This window comes from Oncorhynchus nerka, linkage group LG8 (assembly GCF_034236695.1).
Source record: "Oncorhynchus nerka isolate Pitt River linkage group LG8, Oner_Uvic_2.0, whole genome shotgun sequence".
Classification (NCBI taxonomy): Eukaryota; Metazoa; Chordata; class Actinopteri; order Salmoniformes; family Salmonidae; genus Oncorhynchus; species Oncorhynchus nerka.
In genome coordinates, this window is record NC_088403.1 from 46135142 (window position 1) to 46162528 (window position 27387).

Sequence of the window (27387 nt, forward strand, 5' to 3'; positions counted from 1 at the left end):
CAGAGGGAAAAGAACCACCTTGCAAGCTCTATAGATGAATATATATTCATTCAAGTACATAGTCTTGAGTCACTATTTCCAAAGTCACTACTACTTGATGCTTCCTACTTATTCATGGCAGGTTTGGGTCTATAGTTGGCTAGAAATCCTGCAATCCAGCTAGAGAGAAAGCAGACAGTCGTCTCGTTCTATAGTTTTATTCAATGCCATTTTTAAATAATATGAATCTGTACATCTCTTCGCTGAAGCAGGTCTTTGACCATTCATTTGCAAAAACAAAAAAAATAAAAACAAAAAAAGTCAAAATAAAAACGCAATAAGTGCTTTGTCCCGAGGACCACGAGGGCCGTAAGAGATGTCACAGCGAGATATCAGTCAACAGAACAGTGTACGGCTCACACACACCTTTCATTGCCCTTTTCGTACGTAGCATCTCCAGGTTGCACCGTACAGCTGTGTAAGCAGCCTGAACACAAAGCAAACTGCTGAGCCTTCGACCGTTCAGACGGTATCAAACATCTGAATAATAACATTCATATTTCACAACATTTCATAAGTAACACTATTCCATAACATTCCTCATAGAAGCAACACCACCACCACCGTTCAAAAATAGTACTTACAACTGTGACTGTCAGAAAAGGAGCCATGGACCACAGCATAGAAGGATGTCATAAAATACATATCCCATGGGATTGGTCCAATACCAAAGCCATGTTTAGCTTACATTTAAATATGGCTCTGACCAATACAAGTGCCGTCATGCTGAGGGAGAGTATTGTCATTGCTTCTTTATTAAAATCAGTTAGTTTACCAGCCTTCCTCCACTGTAGGGGTCTGTGACACCTTAGCTCACTCCCCTTATCAGTATAGCGTGATACGTACAGCATTATCAATACCGCCTCAGTCCAGCAGAGGGCGTCCCACCACTCATAGACCACTAGCACAACAGTGCCTTCCCACCAGCAGCTATGTAAACATCTATATGTAAGAATGGAATGAAGTAGCCCATAGGCACTGATCCAAGGTCAGTTCCCAGTATCTCCCTCCTAAGAAATAAGGTTAGAATAATAGGGTTGGGTAATCTGATCCTAGATCTGTGGTTAGGGCATTCGTTGTCTCTTATGTCTGAGCCACAGGCAGGGCTAGACCAGGGCCAGGCTCGGGGTTGGTAGGGGAGGACGGTATCCCTTTAGGCCCTTTATAGAGCAGCCCTCGGGTGACTCCAGTACTGTCTCCGTTCCCGTTCAGGTTCTTATAGGGGTTCCGGGGAGGGGGGGTGCGGAAACACAGAGAAGGGAACCGGAAACCCACCAGACAGCAACCGGGACACGAGATCATCTCCTCCTGCTCCAGAGAAGGACCAGAACCATTACCGGACCCGAACACCGATGGAGAGCCCCCAATGGGCCTACCAGGAGGTGAGTGGTTCCGGTTGGTGCCCCGCCATCCCAGAGGCCGACTAATGACCACCGTGGTGCTGTTGTTGTTGTCCATGTGGGGGGAGGGGAGGGGGCAGGCATAGAGGACCATTGAAGACGGGGGGAACATTACCCCAGCCGTTGTTGAATGTGGTGGAGGGTTTGGAATAAGGTGGAAGAGTAGGGAAAGAAGAGAGTGGAGGGAGAGTGCCATCTAGAGTGTCAGGGGAGCTGGTGCAATCCATAGGTTCCACTTCCTGGTCAGTTTCCTCTTCCTGTTCCTCGCTCAGCTGGTCCAATGACAGCAGCTCTGGATCGAGAGGAAGCCCTGAGTCATCGCCCGTGAGGCCATCGCTGCTCTTCCTCCTCTCCACATCCTCCTCGTCTACGAACTCATTCGACTCAAAGGTAAATCTCTCTTTCACGATTCCCCGCTCCTCTCTGTCGTTCTCAACATTCCCCTCATCATTCTCAGCGTCTAGGTCAGTTGGCAATACCCCCGTTTTTTCTGTGGTATTGTCTTTGGTGGTGGGGGGCAGGAGATCTGGTGGGGGGGTGCAAGGAAGGGATAAGCAGCGTCTGTGGAGCCTTCCTCGGGGGGTACCCCTCTCTCTGTCTGAGGGCGAGGGGGTGCTACAGGGAACCGGGGGTTTGGGTAAGGTGAACGTTAAAGAGATGACAGACTTGCTGGGCGTGTCGAACAGTTTGATCTTGCCTCCATTTAGGTCCTCTCGCAGGGAGAAGGGGTTGACACGGGTGGGAGGCGCCAGAGTGGGGAGCACAGCCGGAGGGAGCACGTCTGATTTGCTGCGGCAGAGGCGAGGGTCACCGGGGAGACAGAGGAAGCGCCTCCGCAGTGGGCCGAGATCTAGAGAGAGAGAGAGATTCAATAAGAATAATACACGGCTGGCAATCTGCTGAGACTAAGAAAAAAACATACAAATCCTGAGATTTGAGCCTGAGAAAAAACACACAACTCAGTTTGACAACAAGGCGTTCAACTGAAATGTGTCTTCCGCGTTTAACCCAACCCCTCTGAATCAGAAAGGTGCCTTAAAAATCGACATCATCAGTGCCCGGGGAGCAGTTGGGAGATTTCCCCCCCCCTGCCTGAATACACAATGCTGATAGATATAGAACCCCCGGTGTTCTTTAACCCCCACACACCCTTTAGTGCAGCTTCGTCTTTCTGTGTCCTCTCGGTCTCTCTCCTCTGCAACTCCATTACAATCTCTGAGAACGATGGACGGCGCTTTGGATCCATCTGCGAGAGCGAGAGAGAGATGGACGGAGAGTTAGATGAGCGAAAGAGACGGGGGGGGTAAGTTCCTCAAAAGTCAACAGTACTCAGGAGAAGGAATAAGGGGAAACGATAGAAGGGGACAGAGAGGGAGCGAGAAAAGGTAGAAGAGGATTTGTGTGTGTTACATTGCAGCAGGTGACAGCCAGGCTCAGGAAGGCAGGTGGACAGTCTCCCACCATGTGCTGGAACGTCACGACGTCCAGGCCAAAGTCCTGCAGACAGACAATCACACATCTCCCTGTGAAACAGAGCACTAAGGAGACGCAAAGTCACTAACTTGCACAATAGAATAGAGACTTCAATGAATGTCCTGCGACTTACTGCCCGAGAGGCTTTTATACTGCAGTTGCATACAATGGGCAGAAGAGGGAAAAGTTTTAAAGTCTACACCACACAATAATATTGGGGTAAATGATTGTGTGTGTGAGGTAGTGTGTGTGTGCACACGCGCATGTGCATGTTGAGTGTGATGAACATACCTCTGTGCGTGGGAGGAAGTCGGGGTCAGCCTGTATCCTAGCGATGACCTCACACAAGATGATGCCGTACGCAAATACGTCCACCTTTTCGTTGTAGATCTCTCCTCGCAGCACTTCAGGTGCCATCCAGTAGGGGGAACCCACTACGGCCAAGGGCTGCTGGTCTGCCCCTTCACTGAGGACAGAGGAAGACAGGCATGAGGCATGATGACAGGCGACGACATTAAAGGTAGGATTGGGGGAGGGGAAGCTGATCCTAGACCTGTATCATACCGAGGGGAAAGTTCCACCCGGAGTCATTAATACATGCATGACAGCTCACACAGAACAGCAAGCGAGACAGACCGAAACCAACAAGACTGGAGCTAGCAGCTAGTATCATCATGCTCTAGTTCATTAACAACCATATGGGGTAAAACTAGTGTGTGTGTGTGTGTGTGTGTGTGTGTATGTGTATGTGTGTGTGTGTGTATATACACACGGCAAAAACGGCAGACACCCTGCTGGCAGTCACTTCCTCTCTGCTATTTCCATCTCACTGTGAACCATGATTTTGCAGAAATAGATTTGTCAGGGGACCTCACGATACGATATCACGATACTTTGGTGGCGACACGATGTGTATTGCGTTTCTCACGATTCTATATGGATTGCGACTCGATAGTGCAATTCGATGATCCAAACATAATTGCTCACCATATGTCTGCTTCAGAAAGATGAGAGAGCATGAGAAAACACGTTTTGATCAGTCAGGGAAATACATTTTAAAAAGTGCTGAAAACATTGTCTCACAATTTAAAAAAAGATGGAGAACAAGCTATAGGAATATCATCCCAAATTATTTTGCAAAATGTAACTATCAATTCCCCCCCCCCATCATCATAGTAAGGGAAGTTATGGGAGCTGAGAAAGAGTGAGGGAGCGATAGAGGAGAGAGGAGAGGAATGCAGACAGACATTCATAGCTCCCAGTGTAAACCATTTGGGGATGTGGAAGAGGGAGGGAGAGTCTCCGGTCAGGCGGTGTTAGAGGACGGGAGGGCGAGAGGGAGAAAGAAAGAGAGTGTGCTGGAATAGTTTGACCTTATTTGGAAAGCTTTCATGAACTCCATCTGTGTCTCTCGCCCACTCTCTCAGAGGCAGAGCTCACATACACACACTATGTATAAAGGCAACACACAAAAAAAATACTCTGACAAGTGTATGCATGTTAATAAACACTGCAATAGAGGAAGTTCAGTCAACACACAGCAGACATTCACTGGTGCCAAATACTAACGTGTTCCACTGTCAAAATCAATTTACTCACATCTAAAAGCCTGCACGGTACACAAGAACTTGTTGTGGGGTACCAAAACAAAGTGCCTGTACATACGCAAAAACACAAGGTAAACACTGGGTTGACCAGAAGACAAACAGTGGGCAGAAACGGCACAGTCTGTTTAACGCAACAGCTGCCTCCCGTCAGACACAGGATACAGACCCATTTACCACGGTAAAGAGGCCAGCAGGGTAAGAGTGTTTGAGCCAAGCTCAGTTTCGTGTTTTAGCCCTAATAGCTCAGGTTCGGATTGAGGGAGCGTAAGCTGCTCCTGGATCTGTAGCTAATATGAGCTATAGCTACCAGGACATTAACTCCTGTCATCAAGGAGAAGCGGAGAGGTTTAAAAAAAAAAAAACACACGAGCGCTGGCAATCTGTTTTCAACGCAGGCTGAAGCGATTAATAAAATAGGAGGCGGAAATGTCAGCGTCATTAACAAACTGGGGTTGGGTGTGAACGAACGCCGCTCGAAACATTCCTTCGCCCCTGAAACAGGGGCTTTACTCACCCAGTCCGATACAGCGGGTAAAGCGCAACTTCTTCAGGTGAAAGAGTCTCGCATTCTTTCGGAAATCGGACTGTGCTTTAGTGGGATTAATGGCCCTCCTAAGACACTGATCTAAGGTCAGTGTCGTGTTCTTTTCCTGTACACATAATGGTTAGGATTGGGGAAGAGGAAACTGATCCTAACGGTAGAGCTGTGTCTACAATACTGTGTCTACAATACTCCTGATGGAAACACAATAACACTAGAGCTCACATTAACATAAAATACTGGCTGAGCGAAAGAGAGATGGATGGATGGATGGAGAAAGCAAAAGAGGGAGCGAGCGAGAGCAGGCGAGCGCTAACAAGCTATTGAAATGGAGCGAGCGAGAAAGGTAGAGCGAGAGGAAGCAGCCATTCAAGTGTGTTATCCAAAATCAGTGCATGCTGATAGATGGATGATTTATGAAGCCAACCGACCTGTACTCTGGTATTTTCTCTGCCAGGCCTAAGTCCCCCACCACAGCCGTACACTGGCCACTCTCCCAACGCACCAGGCAGTTCTGCAGGACAGACAACCAAGACGACAAGAGGTCAGGGTCCGTATTCACAAAGCGTCTCCGAATAGGATGATGTGGGTTGGGGTCCCTCTTATCCATAGCATTTGATTCATTATGATCCAGAAAGCTAAAATGATCCCAGATCAGCACTCCTACTCTGATGCTTTATGAATATGGACCCTGGTAAATCCATTTATTCTAATAGTTAACTGTGTACTTGAGTAGGCACAACTGTGTTTTATGGAGTGTGTATGTACGTGTGGCTCGCTGCATGCCTAACGATGAGACCGCTTATAGGGACGAGGTCAGAGACCTGGCAGTGTGATGCCAGGACAACAACCTCTCCCTCAACATGAGCAAGACAAACGAGCCGATCGCGGACTACAGGAAAAGGTGGGCCGAACAAGTCCCCCATTCACATTGACGGGGCTGTAGTGGAGCGGGTCAAGAGTTTCGAGTTCCTTAGTGCCCACATCACCAACGAAATACACCAAGATAGTCGTGATGCGGGCACGACAACACCTTTTCCCCCTCAGGAGACTGAAAAGATTTGGCATGGGTCCCCAGATCCTCAAAAAGTTCTACAGCCGCACCATCGAGAGCATCACCGCCTGGTATGGAAACTGCTCGGTATCTGACCTCAAGGCGCTACAGAGGGTAGTGCATACGGCCCAGTACATCACTGGGGCCAAGCTTCCTGCCATCCAATTGTCAAAGACTCCAGTCACCCAAGTCAGACTGTTCTCTCTGCTACCGCACGGCAAGCGGTACCAGCGTGCCAAGCCTAGGACCAAAAGGCTCCTTAACAGCTTCTACCCCCAAACCATAAGACTGCTGAACAATTAATCAAATGGCCACCCGGACCCCCTCCATTTGTTTTTACACTGCTGCTATACGCCGTTTATTATCTGTGCATAGTCACTTTAACCCTACCTACATGTACAAATTACCTCGACTAACCTGTACCTCCGCACACTGACTCGGTACCGGTACCCCCTGTATATAGCCTTGTTATTGTTATTTTGTTGTGTTACTTTGGTTTATTTAGTCAATATTTTCTTAACCTCTTCTTGAACTGCACTGTTGGTTAAGGGCTCGTAAGTAAGCAGTTCACGGTAAGGTCTACACCGGTTGTATTTGGCACATGGAACAAATAACATTTGAAATTAAGTATGTACAATTACCAGACGTGTGTGTGTGTGTGTTCCTACGTGTGTGTATATGCGTGCTTCCTACCTTGGAGGTGAGGTCTCTATGGAAGATGCCTTTGGTGTGAAGGTACTGCAGGCCCTTAGCGATGTCTAGAGACAGGCCCATCCTGACTGACCACGACAGGTACCGGTCACTGTCCAGCAGCTGCTCCAGGTTACCCCCGTTGATGTACTGGAAGTAACCATGACAACCACACTCAGCCAAGTGTCAATCAAATGACAAGTTCCCTTCCTCTTTATTTATACAGGTTATTCTCAATTGGAGATCAAATCTATTTTGGAAGAGAGATACAGGTCGCTGTATGGTAGCCATGACAATGGCACCCGTCAATCAAATGATTGCCTCAACTTCAGATTTTCCTCAGCCTAACCATAACGACCATTCAGAAGTGAACCGTCAGTGTTAAAGTATACTGAACAAAAATATAAACAGAACATGTGAAGTGTTGGTCCATTGTTTCATGAGCTGAAATAAAAGATCGCAGAAATCTTCCATACTCACAAAAGCTTATTTCTCTCAAATGTGGTGCACAAATTTGTTTACATCCATGTTAGTGAGCATTTCTCCTTTGCCAAGATAATCCATCCACATGAGACGTGGCATATCAAGAAGCTGATTAAACAGCATGGTCATTACACAGGTGCACCTTGTGCTGGGGACAATAAAAGGCCTCTAAAATGTGTAGTTTTGTCACGCAACACAAATCCACAGATGTCTCAAGTTGAGGGAGTGTGCAATTGGCATACTGGCTGCAGGAATGTCCACCAGAGCGGTTGCCAGAGAATGTTCTTTTCTCTACCATAAGCCGCCTCCAACGTCATTTTAGAGAATTTGGCAGTACGTCCAGCGGGCTTCACAACCGCAGATCACGTGTATGTAACCACGCCAGCCTAGAACCTCCACATCCAGCTTTTTCACATGTGGGATAGTCTGAGACCAGCCTCCCGGACAGCTGACGAAACTGTGGAGTATTTCTGTCTGCAATAAAGCCATTTGGGGAGGAAAGAATATAATTCTGATTGGCTGGGGATGACTTCCTTATATGAACTGTAACTAAATAAAATCGTTGCATTCATATTTTTGTTTAGTATAGTTCAATTTGTCCAGTGTTCTCTAGATCCTAGTCAGTCTACCAGAGTTTAAAGGGACATCTTACCTCTGTCAATGCATGGAGTTGTCCCTCATTAACACACACCCCTACAAACCTGAGACAGGAGAGAGGAAGAATATTAGAAAACAATAGCTAGGATAGATTTATTTGACAATTTAAAAAACTCAATTCAACCAAATGTGGATAATGCATTTACATTCAGAGGATGACAAAAAAAAGTTTGTAAACACATTTCCATTGTGGTCCTCTTAAATAAATGGTTAAAAATATATACATACTAAGCCTCTATGCTACACAGAGTACCCCTGGTTTAGAGCACTACATGCAGACGTGAAGAAAAAACAACATGCTTTGAGTTGCTATGGTAGTTTGTTCCACTCAACAGCGCCGGTATAGAGAAAGGTGTTACCAGACACTCTTCAATTTCAAAAACAGGTAATATGAGCCTCTCATGACAAGATTCACAATGCGTTATAACTGCATGGCTCAAATGGTGTATACTGAGGATTTGCCCTGTTGACTAAAGCTTTCATATGGAAAGCAGGTGTGTGTTTTTAATACAAGTCCGAAGATGGACAGACCGGAGTATGTTGGGGTGAGACAGGCGGTTCATCAGTTGGACCTCCCTCAGCATGTTAGCTCGGTTACTGGCCATGGTGTTCATCTTCAGCGCCATCACCTGGCCACTGATACGGTGCTGCACCTACACAGAGAGACAGGAGGGAGGGGGGACCATCACTAGGGTCAGACCTCAGACAGAAGATATGACACACAGTTAAGTTCGATACACCATTGGACACCGGGCAGCAGAGACTGTACTTATGAGAACTGAAAATGTGAACTCGTCAATTGGATCTTTGGTTCCCAGTTCTAGTATGCATTACCACCCAACTGTTCTAGGGTCTTGGCCTGTGTTCTAGAGTGAGGACTAAATGGCTCTACTCTGGCCAAGCTGTTGGTGAGTGTCTGGTGGTCACCATGGAGATGTGTTGTCTTATCCCCTATATGTGAGTTCTGAGAGGCTTTGACTCCTGCCCGTCTAACTAATAAACCATATAGACAACCACTAAGTACTCTAACAGTCCACAAAAACAATCCACTTAGTACTGTGAGTGTTACTGTCATGTTTGTCCGTGTGTGGGAATTTGTGCGTTACATTTGGTAGTGTGAGTGCCTGAGCGAAAGAGAGCGCGAGCAAGACGGTGAGTGTTCATAGAGACTAAGGGCGTCTGCATGCTTCCCAGCAGAAACAGTTCGGAAGAGTTTGTGCATATTGTGATTTTGTACATTTCTTGTTAGTTTTTAGCCTTCAGTAAGGATTTTTTCAGTTGTTCGGGCAGGATTTTCTTGAGGCAAACTTAAAATCGGTAGCCGACGTCTACGCCCCTTCGTCGGGGATTGGTCAACAGTAGGGATTCTTCAATGAGGTCTGTCATACAACGAGTGACGACTCGTTTTCCTGCAACAACAACAATTAATTTCAGAAATACTACACCAAACTACTTAGATGTAAAATTGCTCGACTAAGATCTCCTCGGCAAAAACGACAACTTAATTACAGATTTGAGTTTTTGGATGAAGTGTATTCTGACCACAGCGTCTCAAAATGGACAAACCATACTATTGACGCTTTTTTTCCCAGCGAAGGTCTTTTAAGGGAGGATGCGAGCACACTCGTTTGGTTCACTTAGCAAAGTTCAGCATGTGGACGCCTTTACCCACACATGTGTCGCCAGTGTTTCATGTTAATGTCAACTCTAGTGTCATTGTGTGTCCATCAGGAGTGTGACCCTTAAGACTTGTGGCAAGCAGAATCAACAACATCTGCATCATTCAAGACTGTTGCTTTTTTGTGAGGTGTTAAAGTTCAGTTAGCCGTGATGTAAATGCAAGCTGAAAAGTACCCAGGGCCGTGCTTTGGCCCCAAGTGAGAGCAGATCCGCCAGAGCCACGGCCCCGTGAGACACGGGTGCCGGGCCGCGTAGATGGAAACAGAAATCGCTGAGCCTTTTGGGTAAAACACAAGAGGTAAATCACAAGTGAAAATGCTGCAAGAGTATGGCGACATCGTCAACGTGACAGTAGGCCTGGATAGGAGCTGGCCAGCAGACCAGAGAAACAAAAACGCACATCAGGCCTCTTAACTCAAGGCTGCAGTACTACCACACTTACAGTATGCAGTCAACGGTCGCAGTCAAGCGGATCACTTTCGTCAAAGACGTTGACCATCGTTGGCCACCCGCGCCTTTCAAAGTGTGTTGCATTACGGGGATAAGAAGTGTCTGACATGCGACTAATGCCAAATGCATGAACTTGACAAAAATCATGTGATCCAAGGTCATGCAGTTTTTAAATGACGTTGCCTTCAAGTCGCTGCGGGTGCTTCTCACTAACTGGATTGTGGGAGGCACTATTTGTCAACAAATTAGGGTGTTTTTGTTTGACCCACACGAACCATGGCCAAAGACTTGACTGAAACGGGAACAAACTTTGAAGCGATTCTGAAACTACAGGGGATACAAATGAAAGGGATGAGACCTCGAACCAATTAATTACTGTACAAACGTTACGCTTTCAGTTTGAGTGTGTGATATCGGGGTATAGAGCAGTTTATTTGACACAGAGAATCCTAAAAACAACGGCAGCCATGTTGATCGGGGCCTTGCTGTTGGGAAAACCACCAGAGCGCCGGGCTGTCAGAGACGCACCTCCCCCGACTTCCCCCGACGACTTTAGGTTTACTGCTTGAACACAACCAAATCTCGATTTGGTCCAGCCGCTGCAGTCTATCCCTCAGGCAGACCGAGACAGATAAAAAGAGAGGAGTGAAAGGACTAGAGAGACTGAAGATCACACTTTCTCCCTCCCACACACACAGTTTCCCCTCCTACTCTGCTGGCTCGCACGCACTTACACCTGATTTATAACATTTCTACAGGATTTAACCACATCAGTGGATTTACAGGCCTGTAGAACAGGACAGTGGCTCCCTCACACAAAGATGTGCACACACATTCACAAATAGGCGCACACACACACCATAATGCAGACATGAGCCAAATGCTGAACCAGCAGAACTGAACTGTGTTGGGTAAGGCTGTACGGTCTCTCTGGGCTATCCGTCTCATCTCATCCTCATGCAGAATTTCAGCTCAAATAAACAAGTGCTCAGTAAATCATGGTTATAGGAATGTGTCCAGAGGCCACAAGCTAAAAAAGGAGTACCATGGCAACGTGGTGTGAGAGTCTACCTCAGGTGTGTGTCAGAGCTCCATAATCACAGGTAAACAGTGAGCATGTGTGATATCAGCATTCCAGTGACAGGAACACGGAGACGCCCAATAAATCTGACTCAGACACACTTGCATGCGAAGTGCTGGTATTTAGCAGATAAAAAGGTCAGGGGCATCAGTGGACATGTGCAGGGCTGTCTGTCATTGGCTGACGAGAGAGTCTGAGTTATGGTGACCTCTAGTCACCCTGGAGAGAAACACAGAGACCAAGAGAGAAAAATGTGTGGCTGAACAGACAGCATTTAGAAATGACCTACATGCATACGCTCTCTTTGGTTCTGTTTTGACTGCAAGCTTTATTTTCTTGGTGACTTGGAGATGTTTTATTTCACTAGGCAAGTCAGTTAAGAACTCGTTCTTATTTACAATGACTGCCTACCCTGGCCAAACCCTAACGACGCTGGGCCAAATTGTGCGTCGTCCTATGGTACTCCCAATCACACGGCCGATTGTGATACAGCCCTGGAATCGAACCAGGGTCTGTAATGACGCCCCTAGAACTGAGAAGCAGTGCCATAGACTGCGTCACTCCTCGGGAGCCCAGGGGATACATGTGGGCCTGCTAGCTAAGAACAGGCCCATCATAACAGACAGGGAGGCTGACTTCCTGTGGAGCCTCCAAATAGAACATGACCCAGTGTCTAGACTCTCTAGACCGGGACATGATACACAGATACACTCCTTAACTACCGGGGTAAACCACTTAGTGTGTTACACAACATCAGCACTGAGCGTGGCACGCATGCAAATTGTGTACACACGCAAAAACATACACCCGACAGACAACTCCTGTCTCTAATGCTATGACAGCCCTGCACCTCTCTCGCTCCGTGTCTGTGGTAGGCCTTACAGGAACAAGTAAGAGCATGCAGCTCCAGGACATCAAAAGGAGCCCCCCCCCACTTTTCTGCTTCATTGTAAAAAAAATAATAATTCCACTGCTCCTCCACCCTTCCCCACCTCTCTCTGGGTTTACTACCAGTCCCGGTCCCCCGACACAGTCACACCTCTGGACCACATCGTAGCAAAGCATTTCGCAATGGAAAACAAAAACAACCATTTCTTGTTGGCCAAGTCCAGGTAGTCACTCCTCGCGTCCCCCCGTTTTGGAGCCAAATTAACACATCCCTGGCCTGTTTACATACCTACTGTACTGCTGAGGGAGGGGACAGAGAGCTGAGGGAGGGGCCAGAGAGCTGAGGGAGGGGCGTAGCGAGTATAACAAGCTCTTCACACACTACATAACATGTGGGGACACGGGGCTTGTAAACACACACAGAGCAAGGAAAATGTCAAGAACGGCCAAGTATTCTGATCAAAAATAAAACAACTATTTCATGGATTTTACAGAGTTCGTTCATAAGGAAATCAGTCAATTCCAATAAATTGATTACACAGGAGTGATGGTTGCTGATAATGGACCTCTGTACGTCTATGTAGATATTCCCCAAAAATCTGCCGTTTCCAGCTACAATAGTAATTTACAACATTAACAATGTCTACACTGCATTTCTGATCAATTTGAAGTTATTTTAAAATGGACAAAAAAAAGTTGATTTTCTTTCAAAAACAAGGACTTTTTCAAATGTATTAAGAGACCCCAAACTTTTGAATGGTAGTGTATGTGCTACATGCATTTAAACCACACCAAGTACATTGTAATAGGAATTTTAATGTTTGTGCTTTTCTGATAAGTCATTTGTGTTCAATGTATGTGCTGTTCTATAAACCAATTTCTGTGTTGATGCAAGTGGTTGACTGAACAAATCCTCACTATCAGTAGCTGCAATTTGGCAGTATGCCCAGAACTTGTTTTGAGAACGAAAGATATCGCAGTTTCAAGGTCTCAGCTAAGAGAGAAGAGGCCTTGTGAGGTATTGGACTGTCTGTCACATGTTATGAACCAGTATTGGTCGGTCACATGAATGAAACAAAACTGTAATGATTAATTAATTAATGCTAAATCATAAAAATATAACTTGTCTGTGTATAGCCATATTTAAGACAACTGCTGGGACTGCCCCAGCAGAGCTCCTGATTGACATGTGTGCTGAGTTGGTTGTAACCTCTCCAACGCGCTGATAATATACAATGATCAACTTCGAGTGACCCTGTGTAAGAATTTCCACGACAATGTGTTACATGCATTTCAAATACCAAGTATGTGCACATGCATTTCAAATACCAAGTATGTGCACATGCATTTCAAATACCAAGTATGTGCACATGCATTTCAAATACCAAGTATGTGCACATGCATTTCAATACCAAGTATGTTCGCCTCTCCAGAATCCATAGGGAGTTGCAACGATGGGACAAGACCAACTACCAACTTGATATCATGAAATCTGGGCAAGAAAGGGGTAAAAGCACAACAACAAAGTGTTTAAATAACAATTATGTGCACGTGTATATAGTCTATTACGACATGTGAGCTCATGTGGAAACAAAAAGGGAATACACACACAGACAGCCCCACACAGACAGCCCCACACAGACAGCCCCACACAGACAGCTCTTGATTGACAGGAGAGCAAGTCCTGACTGGAAAAGAAAGGTAGGAGGCGAGGGACAATGAAGCAGGGAAAGTGCTGTGTTAGCCAAGCCCCTGAATGGGAGCTTCAAGTCAAAACTGGTAGTACCACCCCTCCACCACAGTCTCCTCCTTTCCTAACCCCACCACCTCCCAGTCTTCTCCACCTCCCCCCCAGTCTTCTCCACCTCCCCCCTTCCTTCTAATCGCAGATCCTCAGCCAATAAACACAGACTTACTGACTTTTAATGCTCACTTACTGTAACAGATCACAAACACGAGTGACAGTCGAGGATGGATCGGTGTGGGTGTGTGTGCCATGCATGCCTGTGCGTGCGCGCGTGCAAAAGTCAGTTCACGTAGTAGATCCTCAGTATTGTTGTTGCGCTTTTCCAAAAGGGTAGACTTTCCAGAACCTGTCTATTCTCCTCTGACAAACTTCGGTTCAGCTGGGACAACAGGACTCTAGAGGGGAGCATTGCCCATCAGCGCTTCATCCAGGCTGTCAATCACACACACTTGCTCACAAACACACTAATCTCCTCTGTGCAAATACAGCAGTGATTTTAACCAGACTGACAGACCTAGTATCATCATTTTCCTCCTGCGTAGAAAGAAAGTGTGAGGTGAGAGGGACAGGAGAGAGAGACTCAGCAAGAAGCTACAAAAACACACAGAAACTACCACTCAGCAGGCTTGCAAAGAGACTGATGCAATATAATAAACAGGCCAATATATTGATAAGAATGAATTAGAACACAATTATGTTGTAGATCAATCTGTGGTGGTAAATGAAAAGCAGAGTTCATTTTTAAATACACTACATGACCAAATGTATGTGGACACCTGCTTGTCAAATATCTCATCCAAAAATGACCTAGATGTTGTAACGTTGCGGGGACTTGCGTCCATTTCACCCACAAGGCATCAGTGAGGTTGGGCACTGATGTTGGACGATTAAGGCCTGGCTCAGAGTCGGCGTTCCAATTCATCCCAAAGGTGTTTGATGGGGTTGAGGTCAGGGTTCTGTGCAGGCCAGTTAAGTTCTTCCACACCGATCGACAAAACATTTCTATATGGACCTCCCTTTGCGCACGGGGGCATTGTCAGGCTGAAACAGGAAAAGGGCCTTCACCAAACTGTTGCCACAAAGTTGGAAGCACAGAATCATCTAGAAAGCCATTGTATGCTGTTCCCTTCACTGGAACTAAGGGGCCTAGCCCGAACCTTGAAACACAGCCCCATACCGTTATTCCTCCTCCACCAAACTTTACAGTTGGCACTAAGCATTGTGGCAGGTAGTGTTCTCCTGGCGTCCGCCAAACCCAGATTAGTCCGTTGGACTGCCAGATGGTGAAGAGTGATTCATCACCCTAGAGTGCTTTTCCACTGCTCCAGAGTCCAATGGCGGCGAGCTTTTCACCACGTTTGACGCTGCTCGGACCATGAAGCTCCCGATTAACAGTTTGGAACTCGGTAGCGAGTGTTGCAACCCGAGGACAGACGATTATTGTGCGATACGCACTTCAGCACTCGGCGGTCTCGTTCTGTGAGCTTGTGTGGCCTACCACTTCACAGCTGAGCCGTTGTTGCTCAGACATTTCCACTCTACAATAACAGCACCTAGTTGACCGGGGCAGCTCTAGCAGGGCAGAAATTTGACGAACTGACATGTTGGCATCCTATGACGGTGCCACACTGAAAGTCACTGAGCTCTTCAGTGAAGCCATTATACTGCCAATGTTGGTCTATGGAGATTGAAATAGGTGTGGCTGAAATAGCCGAATCCACCCATTTGAAAAGGTGCCGAAATACTTTTGATATATACATCTTTTTTGTTTTACTATCTGATTGACATTTGAAGCATTTAGCTATGGAAAATGTCTGCATGTCGTTCTAGCAAAAACCCAGCTAAGTATGAAACACACATCGACACGCACACACCACTGTTATGTGAATGTTGTTGACAGCAGTGTGTGGCTCTCGCCGTCACAGTTTCCACCTGGTGTCAAAAGCAGCTGGCAGCAGCTTGGTACTGACACACACAGACTAGTTATGCCTATTATTCACCAACTGTCCTTATTACACCCCACATACACAGCTTTCTGATTTTACATTTGTCATGTGTATATTTTCCTATGACTAGAAAATCATTAACCAGTATTGAGTTCTTCGTTTTTCTCGGAGTTACTCTTATTTCAAATATTTTTTAAATTTTAGTTAGGTTTATTTAATTTTTGATCGCCGTACGACGTATGCACTGGGAACTGCATGCTGTCATCTAACAATCTCCTGGGGTGTATTCACTAGGAACCAAATGCAAGAAAACACGATGAAACAGAGAAGGAACCATCTGAATTTGCCCAATAGAAACTCTTCTGTTGCAAAACATTTTGCTACGGTTTGCACTGATGAATACACACCCCCCGCTGACTGCGTGTGCCCTAAAGGTGTTCGCATGCTTCTCATCGGAAACAGTTGGTGCATATATTATGACAACATTGTGAAGTTTTTGTTAGCCGAAGTCTACACCCCTTTGTCGGTCATTGGACAACAGTAGAGATTATTCAATTAAGTGTTTATCATTAAATGATAGATGACGGGTTTTCATGCAATTCTTTTCACATGAAATACTGCACCAAACATCTTAGATGTAAAATTGGCCAACTAAGATCTCCTCGGCACAAAAGTCAAAATTAAAATGCCATTTCTTGAGTCATCTTAGAATTAATCTGACTAGTTTGAGAAATATTTGCTACGGTGACAGCGGTTTTTTTCTCGTTCACGTGAAGGCCTTTTAGGGGAGTATGCGAGCACACTCGTTAGGTTCACCTAGGTGAGTTTGGCTAGGCGCCAGCCGAACAGAAGCATGTGGAAGACTTTAGTGTCAATTAGTGCTCGTCATTAGGGTGATGACTCATTGACTGACTGACTTTTCGCCACATGACTCAGAACTAGCTCCATCAGTCACAGGTCTGATGTCGCCCGGGAGGAGATGGCTGCCGTTTTACGGGGTCCTAACCAATTGTGCTATTGTGTATGTCAGTCTGCTGTGCTTTATCTTGGCCAGGTCGCAGTTGTAAATGAGAACTTGTTCTCAACTAGCCTACCTGGTTAAATAAAGGTGAACTTTAAAAAACACAAAAATAATTTCCCAGAAATTCCAGCCACCCCTAGTCAGACTGTTCCCTCTGCTACCGCTCGCCAAACGGTACCGAAGCAGCAAGTCTAGGTCCAAAAGTCTTCAGCTTCTACCCCCAAGTCATAAGACTCCTGAACAGTTAACCCCCACACATGGACACACTACTGGTATATAGCCTCATTACTGTTATTTTTTAAAAATGTTATTAAAAATGTTTTATTGTTTACTTCAGTTGATTTAGTAAATACTTATTTTTCTTAAAACTGCGTTGTTGGTTAAGGGCTTGTAAGCTAGCATTTCACTGTAAGGGCTACACCTGTTCAGCGCATGCGACAAATACATTTTGATTTGATCTGATTCCACTAATGACAAACTCCAACCCCAGCATTACCTCAACCATAGGAAGTTTGAGGACGACAGGCTGGTGTTAATGGCTGGAACGGAATCAGTGGAACGGTATCAAATACATTCGCTCGGTTTCAGCCATTATTATGAGCCGTCCTCTCCTCAGCAGCCTCCACTGATCAACGCAACACGACAACAACCCTCACTTTAAATGGCTCCATACATGTACATATTCCCTCCTCCTACCTATATGTATTATCCTCTCTCCAGGGGCCTCCTGAGTGGCGCAGCGGTCTAAGGCACTGCATCAAAGTTCTTGAGGCATCACTACAGACCCGGGTTCGATCCCAGGCTGTGTCACAGTCGGCCGTGACCGGGATACTCCTTGTGGCGGGCCGGGTGCCTGCAAGCTGACGTCAGTCTCCAGGTGTACGGTGTTTCCGCCGACACACTGGTGCGGCTGACTTCCGGGTTAAGCGAGCAGTGTGTCATGAAGCAGTGCGGCTCGGCGAGGTCTCGACCGTCGCCTCTCCCGAGTCCGTAGGAGAGTTGCAGCGATGGGACAAGACTGTAACTACCAATTGGATATCATGAAATTGAGGAACATTGATCCTCTCTCTACCAATCTTCTATTCCTACCATCCCTTCCTCTTTCAATCGCCATTCTTTCATCCTTGAGAAGGACAGTTTTGACACCTGCGCCTTCCCATAGAATTAGAATAACTAGAACGGAACATTGTAATTCTACTTCTGTTTCAGTTAGATTTGAAGAGGGGAAAAAAACAGCATTCCTTCCTGCCTCTACAGGAAGTAACACTTACAGTACTGCAGGCAGGCAGGTCTAGGGAGCGCGCTCTCGCAGTTCTTTGAAAATTATTAAAGAAAACAGATACAAAGCAGCACCTGAACGATTTGTCTCGACACGCGCACCCCTCCTTGTCTTGCACAATGGCCGTGCGGAGGTGTACATGTCTGCCTGCCTGACTGCCATGAGGAAAGCATTAATTGAGCTAGAGAGTGTGAGAGAGAGAGCAAGAGTGTGACATTAGAGATGGCAGGATGCCAAGTGTCTTGGTGGAGCTCCATTTGTATTTAATTATTAAGAGTCAATGCTTCAGAGTGTGTGTGTGTGTGTGTGTGAGGGACTGAGCAAAAAACAACAACTCCTGGTCTCCTTATAACACAGCATCTCTGTGGTCTAAAGCAGATGTCAAAGGGCAGAGCGGAGAGAAGATCGTTTATGGAATGTGCGCACACAGTTGCGAGGTAAAGCTGGGCTATATGGACAAAAACATACATTGCGATAAATTGCCAGATAACGATAAATAGAACGATAAATAGAACGATATATTTATAACATTAATGTTCACCACAGTTTTTTTGTTGTTTGTTATTATCCTTGAACTACTACTAGTAGTTTGATTTTTGTAGCCATCAATTGTCCCATTAACACATCACCCATATTAGCAAACTTAATTTATTTCAAACTTGACATTTCTCTAATATAGGCTACATATCGTAATGGATGATGTCAGCAAAATGCCTGCGATAAGAGATCTGTATGGTCGGTGTCGATCATTGTCCGTTTATCTTCGCAGATTTATTGCGAGGCTCATTTCTGCCTCCATTACGGTCATGTCATCTGAACTTAACAGCTAGATCGGAACGTGTATTTGTAATCACTGCAGTAATACATTTGCGTTTATACGCAGTTTATCAAAGGGCAGATAACGCAAATCAAGAGAGGCATCTTTACAGCCAGCACCTACAAAAGACCAAATCATTTGCATGCCAACTGCACATCCAAAGGGCACTGTGTGACAGTTGTGTTACTCTGCTCCTATTATAAAGAAAGGTCCAGGAAAACCCCTGGCCCAATGTTATGACATTTTTTTTGAACAAAGATGTTTTTGTTGTCACATACACTGGATGAGTGCAGTGAAATGTGTTTCACAGAGTCAGCCATAGTAGTACAGTGCCCCTGGAGCAAATTAGAGGGAAGTGCCTTGCGCAAGGGCACATTGGCAGATTTTTCACCATGTCGCCTCGGGAATTCGAACTGTCAAAACTTTCGGTTATTGGCCCAACGCTCTAACCGATAGGCTACCTTAACATTATAAGGCTAAGTGAAACAGGAGAGAAACCAGGAATAAGGTTCGTCCATAGCTGTGTCCCAAGTAGCACTCTTTTCCCTACGTAGTGCATTAATCTGGTCAAAAGTAATGCACTGTGTAGAGAAAAGGGCACCATTTGGGATGCAACCCAGGCTGAACCCCCTTGACTTCCTCTCATGTTGTTTAGACAGAGTAAGGTTACCATCTACCTCTGCATGTGCAGTAGACCTACCATCCAGGAACAGGTATCATTTTCACACCAACACACTTTGTTCCCTTCCCTGTAATGTGGGATATGGGCTTGGGGTCAATTCCATTTCCATCCAAATTGTCCTCATTGAAAAGCATGGAAGAGAAAAGGAAATTCAGTGTTTCACCATCACTGGGTTCTGGTGGGGGTCGATGTGGTGCTGTGGTCACTAGTGGCAAAATAATCCTCCTATTATGATCCATCATCATCATCAGCACTGTATGTGCAAGTCTACCTATTCTAACACCTTGAATGTTAGAGTATTTAGGAGCTTGTTTTCTACATGCCATTAATTTCAGAAAGAGATTTTGTGGAAAGTGTCCTTCCAAAGAGGCCCATATACTGAAGCCTCCTTCGCACACACAACCCCACAAGAGTATAGGCCAATAGAGAGTATAGTAAAGGCCAACTAATTTGCCACTTGCCTACAAAAACACCAGGTAACATCAATGGTCATTCATGTTTCATGCTTGGTTAGTGATGACCTCACCAGGGATGCTCAGATGTCCAAAGGCTATCCTATCCCACAGTGTTAAGCACTAAGCCTAGACTTCCTTAAACAAGTCAATAGGCCAAGTCGAACTACTTTGGACCAATATTCAAAGCATTTCAGAATAAACGGTTCTGAATAAGAAATAAGAATATGAGTCTAGGATTTGGGACTTTTCTGTCTAGGCTTATAGCTAATCATATTCATTATGATTAATAAGTGAAAGACGATCATAGATCAGCTCTCCTTTTCTTATTTTATTTAACTAGGCAAGTCAGTTAAGAACAAATTCTTATTTTCAATGGCAGCCTAGGAACAGTGGGTTAACTGCCTTGTTCAGGGGCAGAACGACAGATTTTTTATTTGTCAGCTCTGGGATTCGATCAAGTCCAACGCTCGGACCACTAGGCTACCTGCCGCCCCACCCCTACTTTGAGACACTGTGAATAGAATACAGGACAGGCCCTGATCTTCAAACTCTTACATGTCATTTATCTTACCTTGAACACTTCCGAGAAGAAGCCCGAGCCAATCTTCTCGCAGATGAAGTCATCTATACGGGCCAGGCTTGACACGGCGCTGCGTAGAGCCCGGTAGGACGAGGGCCTGATCCGGTTCGGCCCGTGGACGAGTGGCTCCGCCGCCTCCTGGTCCCGGTCCATCTCGACCCGCTCCATCTCAGTTATCCCAGGATGCGGAGGGGGGCGGGACATGGACGCAGTTCAAAATCCAACAGCGTTTACATTTCCCATGTCCTCCGCAGGAGCGAGAGGATCCGGTAAAACGGAGGAGCTTCCCACGGGATACTGAGTATCAGAACGAGGGAGAAACACAAGATTAATTCACGATCAAAGCACCCTCGATCTCTAAAGCCAACAGAAAACGGCTGTCTGTCTTCAAGTCTGCGCATTTCTTCTTGTAGAAACTAAAGCCTACACAACTTCCATCATTCCTGCCGCATCCGACATTGGCTTGTGCTCCACGTTTGATTCCGTCATGGCTGTAAAGATATAGGCAGGTTTATCCACCCCCTTCTCTCTCTCGCTCCCTCAGTCAAATTCAGTTTCCTCCGGTCTGCTTATGCAGTGGAAAGGGCACCCATTTTCTACCAATCGAAACCTCAGTTTCGCGTGCGCATAGCCGCAGGAAGATGTTTGGGGAGGGGAAGAAAAAATAAATTCCTGCTACAGACGGCTATAGAGTACCACAGCAGGAGTCATAATACCCATAAAATCTAGCGTTCTAACAAGGAAATGGTTCCGATTGTTTTCCCACCATTTTTCCTATAGGGGATTTTAGAAACACTTAAAGGGCTGTGTTTTGTGTAGGCTTACCATGGCGTGACATTTTGATAACTGTTAATCTCTCTAGGACAAGGTGACTTTTAACAATATATTCACCTGTATTTACCCCCCCCCCCCAAAAAAAAAAAAAATGAACCGCTAATTAGCTGCTAATGTGGCTATTCTAAAGAACTACAAATTCCACGATCTGGATGGAACTGATGAATCGAGGCAAAGTGAAGAATCTCTGGATTAACTAGCTAATGTTAGCTAAATGTAGTAATTAATAAATTGGAACTACACCTATTAGCAAAAGGGTCAGCTAGAGATGACATGCAGGAGCCATCTACAAAATGTAATAATAATTGCCTGCACTACAGCCCTCTGTATCAGTCTGCTAATACAGGAAAAGGCCCAGAGCACTACTTGTGGAAATAAATTATATATATATATATTTAATGATTTTTCAGGAGGTGCTGCAGCACCCCTATTTCCCGCGGCTATGACCGTGCGTAAATGACCCTGGTCTCTGCTTCCCCCTGACAGAAGGAAGCCACTAGGCTATAAAATAGGAAAGAGGCCGTTTACCGTGGTTTGCCGCTGTTATTTGTGTAGCCTACTTATCTGTGGCTGGTCTGTCCTGATACAGGTCATGAAAGCAGCGAGATATCGCCGCTTCATTGTAGAACAGAATTTGCACACACAGAGCTGCTATATATCCTAACCTGATCCAATCACATAGCAGTAGCCTTTTCAAAGGGATCTTGATTGATCATTCAATAGAACAGGACTACCAGGCTGCACAAACAAACAGGCAAATGCGCAGGTTGAAAACAACCGGTGGACGGACGAAGAGAGCTTCTTTGGGCACGTTTGATTCTTTCCGTAGACAGAAAGCGAGAGAGTAGCGCATTCGTGACAGACTTTATTCGACCACTGTCAGCTTGACTGCAGGCCATCAATTATAAATGCAGAGCTGGGCTTAGTTTTTGGATTAGTCTGTTACTACGCTCCCACACAACTAAATATGCACAAAAATATAGCCTATGCCTACACTATTTCAAAGTGGAAAATAATGGCACAAAAACGCTATAGGGCGGAATCATGCATAACGTTGATACGACTTACATGCCCTTGATCAAATCTACAGGTAGCCTAGCCAACGGTGTCCTCTGCCTCTCGCGCCCTGACCCGACCGTGGTATTGGATTACCGTGCTTTTATTTCTCTAATTAATCAGCCTTGTCTACCGTCCCGCTCCTGCACGGTCCACCGTTTCAAGTCCCGTTGCCTCTATTTGTCGTGGGTCTGCTCTGCAGTGCACTGAGAAAACAGTACGACTTTTAGTGTCGCTTCTTATTGGCGAAAAAGCGGTTGGGCGGGTCCACGCGTCATCGCGGTCATCACCTTCAAAAACTTCACCTGCGGCTGCTTTCAAACTAACAACAATGTTAACCTATCTCAGAAACTCAAGGTAAACACACATAACACGCATAGTCTACCTGGGGCCTGTTGCACAAAACTAGGATAAGGGATTAAGCCAGGATATCTTGGTGATCCTGGCTCAATTGATCCGTAATCCGGTTGCACTAAAGATGGATAGGGGGCAGGAGGATATGTTATGGTATAAATTACCATGGAGATTTATTCTGTGGAGCTAGCCTGCTCCAGACCAGGCTAAATTCCAGGATCTATTTAATCTCATCCCTAATGTCAGTCAGCAGTCACCACAAATGGAAACCAATAGTTATTTCACTGCTCACTATACATTGTTATCACATATAACTAGACCCACTGTTATTATTTAAACGTTTGTGATCATTAATTTCAATGATTTTGGATAAAAAATGATTTTTAGATGATGTTGCTATCATTAGATAATTTACAGTTTCCCATAGACTATAAGGCTATATATAAAATGATAGAATATTAGGGCCACAGAGGGAAAAAAACACAAGTCATAATATTGTAACCAGTTGTTTTAAAGGAGGACAGTTGTTAAAATGACAGATGTGGGGCATTTCGTGAAGTTGTACTTCAGTATGGTTTCATAAACAAAGACATGCTGATGTGCCAGAATATTAAGTATCACATTGTCATAAGTATCAAAACTGTAAAAACAATATGTAGCTTTTCTGCAGAAAGAACCAGCCTCATAAATTTATGACTTTATCCTTTTTCTTCAGTGTGGCCCTAGTACTCTGTCATATAAACAAATACACATTCCATATGAATATAAAAACACAATGTGTAACATTATGTTCCTTTATTGAATAAGGACAAAACAAAGCAGGTAAACCATCAGCTTTTCGAAACTGAAGTCACAGTGACTCTACAAGATGGAAAGCACAGAATCCAAGCATATTATACAAAATGATACATACACATTCAAAGGTCTGTATATAACACACCCTGCATGTCTGCACACTAAAATAAATGCAGGACAAATCCATACACATCAACTGAACAGACAAATGAATGGATGCAGTAGCCTCCCTGCAGCCTTGTATTACACACAGTATACCGCACAAACATCATAAGAGGCCAAATTCGTCAAAAACGAACCCAAAAAAACCAAATTCCTCTGCCACCGCAGGACATATTTAACCAAAATTGAAAGCACACATACTAACTAAAATAATTCAACACATATTGGTCCCTCAGCAGCCGACCACTGTCGTCATCAGGGAAGATTGCATTGTCCCAGTCCATGGCTGGTGGCACTCTGGGGCCCTCTCCTTCCTCAGGCAGGCCACATTGTGGAGGACAGCACAAGCCACAGTAATATCACATGCCCTAACAGGGCTGACCCTTAATTTGTGAAGGCAGTGAAAGCGTGCCTTCAGGAGGCCAAAGGTCATTTCAACTCTGGCCCTGGTCCTGGCATGGGCATGGTTGTAGGCCTGCTGTGCTTCCTGGGGGTCTGTGAAAGGTGTCAGGAGAAAAGGCTGGCAGCCATACCCCCTGTCTCCCAGCAACACACCAGAGAATTCACCTGTCAACACAAAATCTCATCATTACTACCTCATAAACACAGTGATATTCTTGACACAGCCATGATGGTTATAAATAGGGGTTGTGTGGCTTACCTTGTGATAGATTTCAGAGGCCCGAAAGATTCTGGAGTCATGGACTGAGCCAGGCCATTTTGCCACAACATTGCTGATCACACAGTCAGCATTGCAGACCATCTGAAATCATAAGATGAGGAATATTACACCAATCAATGTACATCACTGGCAATGCAGAGTGTTCGTCAATGGACAATATCAAAAAGTTATGTTCACCTGAACATTAACGCTGTGAAAGGATTTCCTATTCACAAAAATCGGCCTCATGGGCACCTGCGGGGGCTTTTATCCTTATGTGTGTGCAGTCCACTGCACCAATGACATTGGGGAAACCTGTCACACAAAGTAATGAGTATCCTACTATGTGTTAACAGTTGTCCTGTAATTTGTAGATCCTCTTACCTGCAATCCTATAGAACTCCTCTTTGATGTCACAGAGTCTTCTGTGGCCAGGAAGGAGATGAAGACATCTGCTAATGCTTTGATAGCCAGACACACACTCCTTATTGTGCGGCAAATTGTGGCCTTGTTCAGCTGTTCTGCATCCCCACTGAGTACAGGAAGGCTCCACTAGCAAAAAGCGCAAGGCCACACAAACCATTTGCTCCACACTCAGTGCATGGCTCCGTGCAGTGCGGTGCTTAATCCTGGGACCCAGTAGTCTGCATAGATACCTGATGCCATCTGCAGAAAACCTGTATCTTTCATATAGATGGTCATCAGGGAAGGCCAGTGGGTCCAACCGGCCCTGAAGACCCTTTCTCGCCTGAAGGCTCTCCTCAGCACAAGTGCTTCTTCATCCACCACATCTCGCACGAATGGGCATGCCATTGTCAGAGCAGAAAGGAACACACAATTTTGGGCCTTCATATAGGCTAGTGGCCACACCTGGTGCTGGGGGGGTGGGCAAAAGAGGGCGATGCCTTATAACGATGACTTGGTTGTACTGATTGCTGGGAAAATAAAAAAAACCTTAGAAAGATGCCACCGTCCTGTGTGCTCACAATAAGAGCTCATATGTCATGGCTCACTTGACTTTACGAGAATATACCTAATTTTTATTTTGAGCTGTGTCATCTTCTTGGAGCTGGGGAGGAAAGAAAAATAATGATTAATACATTTGTGTTACAGTTAGCATACAGTGTACATTGAAGGCATATCTCACCTCCCTCTCAAGTTTTTTTATTTCAAGGTCCAGTTTCCTAATTGTCCTCTTTTTTATTTCGGACTCCAGTGCAAGATTTTCCATCTTTTTCTTCTTGTACTGAATGTCTATGTCTGCCAGTTCTATTTGGCGCCGGAGGTGGTTGCCATACAACTTTCTGATAGCTTGTGAGCTCTGAACACAATACAATTAGCGCAGCTGGAATTTGGCAGGATGTGGTGTCCTTTTATTAATATGCACTATGTTGCCAGGCTGGTTTTCCCACTGTATAGCATCTGGGTCCTGTAAAAGAAATTAGATTTTTTGATTTTGATGAGGACTCCTCACCATTGTAGAGTAAATAGTACTTTCACAGTCTTAACATGATACCTCATGCCTTCTGGAATCCAGAGAGATGGTCTCCTCCTCATCATCGTCTCCATCATGTGCTGTTGCTGCTGCACTGGGGCCTTCACCCTATCACATTTAATCGGATTCATATTGAAGCTAGTAGACAAGACATGCCAGGCCTACAGTATGCCTTTGATGGAGTACTCACTGGATCAGCATCGTCTGGTGCTTGTGCTGGTGGCTCTAACAGGAACACAATGCTGCCAGGCACTGCAAGGCAATAGGTAAACCAAAGTCAGACAGTCCAAATTGATTCAATATGAATGTGGTTGTATCCCATGTAGAGATGGAAGGACATACCTTGAATGAAGCGGGTGGCATCTTGGGAGGAACCTATGCTCGTCTCTTTCCCCCCAGGGATCCCCTCTAAGACGGGCCTGCCTTTATTTAGCTCCAAGGCCATGTCCTCTGCTGGGGTAAGGTCAGCCTTTGGTGACCCACCACCCGTGCCTTGTCTGTGGGTATTCTTTTTCACTGCTAAAACAGTACAGACAATGTGTGAGCAGGCACCTTCTGGGTACAATATATGCTTGTGCTTTGTTAAATATTAGTCAGGGACCATACCATTCTGCAGAATGTTCTTGTATTTGATTTTGACCTGCTGCCATGTCCATTTTGGCCCGTTCATGTTTAATCTACACACACACACACACACACACACACACACACACACACACACACACACACACACACATTTAATGGAGTCACACTGCAAAAAATTACTTGGTATTTTTGTCTTGTTTTCAGTAAAAAATATCAAAAAATTTATCATAGCTTTATACAGTGTGATGGAGTTACTTTACACAATTTCACTCATATCTGCAGTGCATTTCAATTAAAAATGTAACCGTTTCATAATTACAGTACAACTGCATTTTTGGAGATGTGAATTAAATATTTGAATTGTAATTGTGATGTTTCAGCGGAGCGGTGAGTGTGTAATTGTGCACTACTTACGCATTCAGGCGGTCTGCAATACTTTGCCACGCTTTTTCTTTGCTTTATCACTGTGGCGGTGTTGCCTTTCTTCTTAATTATATCTTTTACCTCCTCGTATGCCTCCATGAGGATTTGTGCTTCCGACGGGGAAAAGTACGCGGCTCTAGTTGCCATGGTAAATCAGTTAATCTGTGATCTGTGGCGGGGTCTATTTGAGTGAGCCGTGAGCGCGCACCTATCCAGGATTGGTTTCACCTGGCTTAATGAATCCGTGTCTGCTCATCCTGGCTTGGTCTTTGTGCAACCAATTAAGCCTGGACGCACATGTTTTGGCTTCATTGAGCTCAGCTGAGTCATTTATCCCGGATATCTTAATTCTACTTTTGTGCAACAGGCCCCTGCAGTACCCTAAGTGCAACTCGACATAGCCTCACCAGACACCTATTTGTACATTTTCCTCAGTTGACTGTCAACATTAC

The 27387-nt window shown here is 45.3% G+C and overlaps 1 protein-coding gene and 2 long non-coding RNA genes across 5 annotated transcripts; all 3 read right to left on the bottom strand.

Moving 5' to 3' along the window:
* Nucleotides 1-181: 181 nt before the first annotated feature.
* Nucleotides 182-22679, bottom strand: LOC115133424 (dual specificity testis-specific protein kinase 1-like). Its single transcript, XM_029666637.2, is given in 11 exon segments — nt 182-1510; nt 1512-2289; nt 2589-2685; nt 2850-2936; nt 3204-3378; nt 5492-5574; nt 6808-6954; nt 7940-7988; nt 8476-8597; nt 20562-20867; nt 22473-22679. Coding segments are annotated over 10 exon segments (2139 nt in total). The 5' UTR covers nt 20775-20867; nt 22473-22679; the 3' UTR covers nt 182-1122.
* A 1368-nt stretch (nt 22680-24047) lies between these two features.
* Nucleotides 24048-24913, bottom strand: LOC135572933 (uncharacterized). Of its 2 annotated transcripts, XR_010464566.1 has the most exons (4): nt 24817-24872; nt 24631-24747; nt 24433-24534; nt 24048-24338 (listed from the first exon to the last, which is right to left on the bottom strand). It is a non-coding gene; the product is annotated as an uncharacterized LOC135572933 (long non-coding RNA). The 2 variants fall into 2 exon arrangements; XR_010464565.1 differs by lacking the exon at nt 24631-24747 and having other exon boundaries at nt 24057-24338; nt 24817-24913.
* A 58-nt stretch (nt 24914-24971) lies between these two features.
* On the bottom strand, nt 24972-27286 carry LOC135572934 (uncharacterized). 2 transcript variants are annotated; one of them, XR_010464568.1, is made up of 7 exons: nt 26534-27286; nt 26270-26446; nt 26118-26179; nt 25949-26035; nt 25580-25861; nt 25466-25501; nt 24972-25367 (listed from the first exon to the last, which is right to left on the bottom strand). It is a non-coding gene; the product is annotated as an uncharacterized LOC135572934 (long non-coding RNA). The 2 variants fall into 2 exon arrangements; XR_010464567.1 differs by having other exon boundaries at nt 24972-25501.
* Nucleotides 27287-27387: the final 101 nt, after the last annotated feature.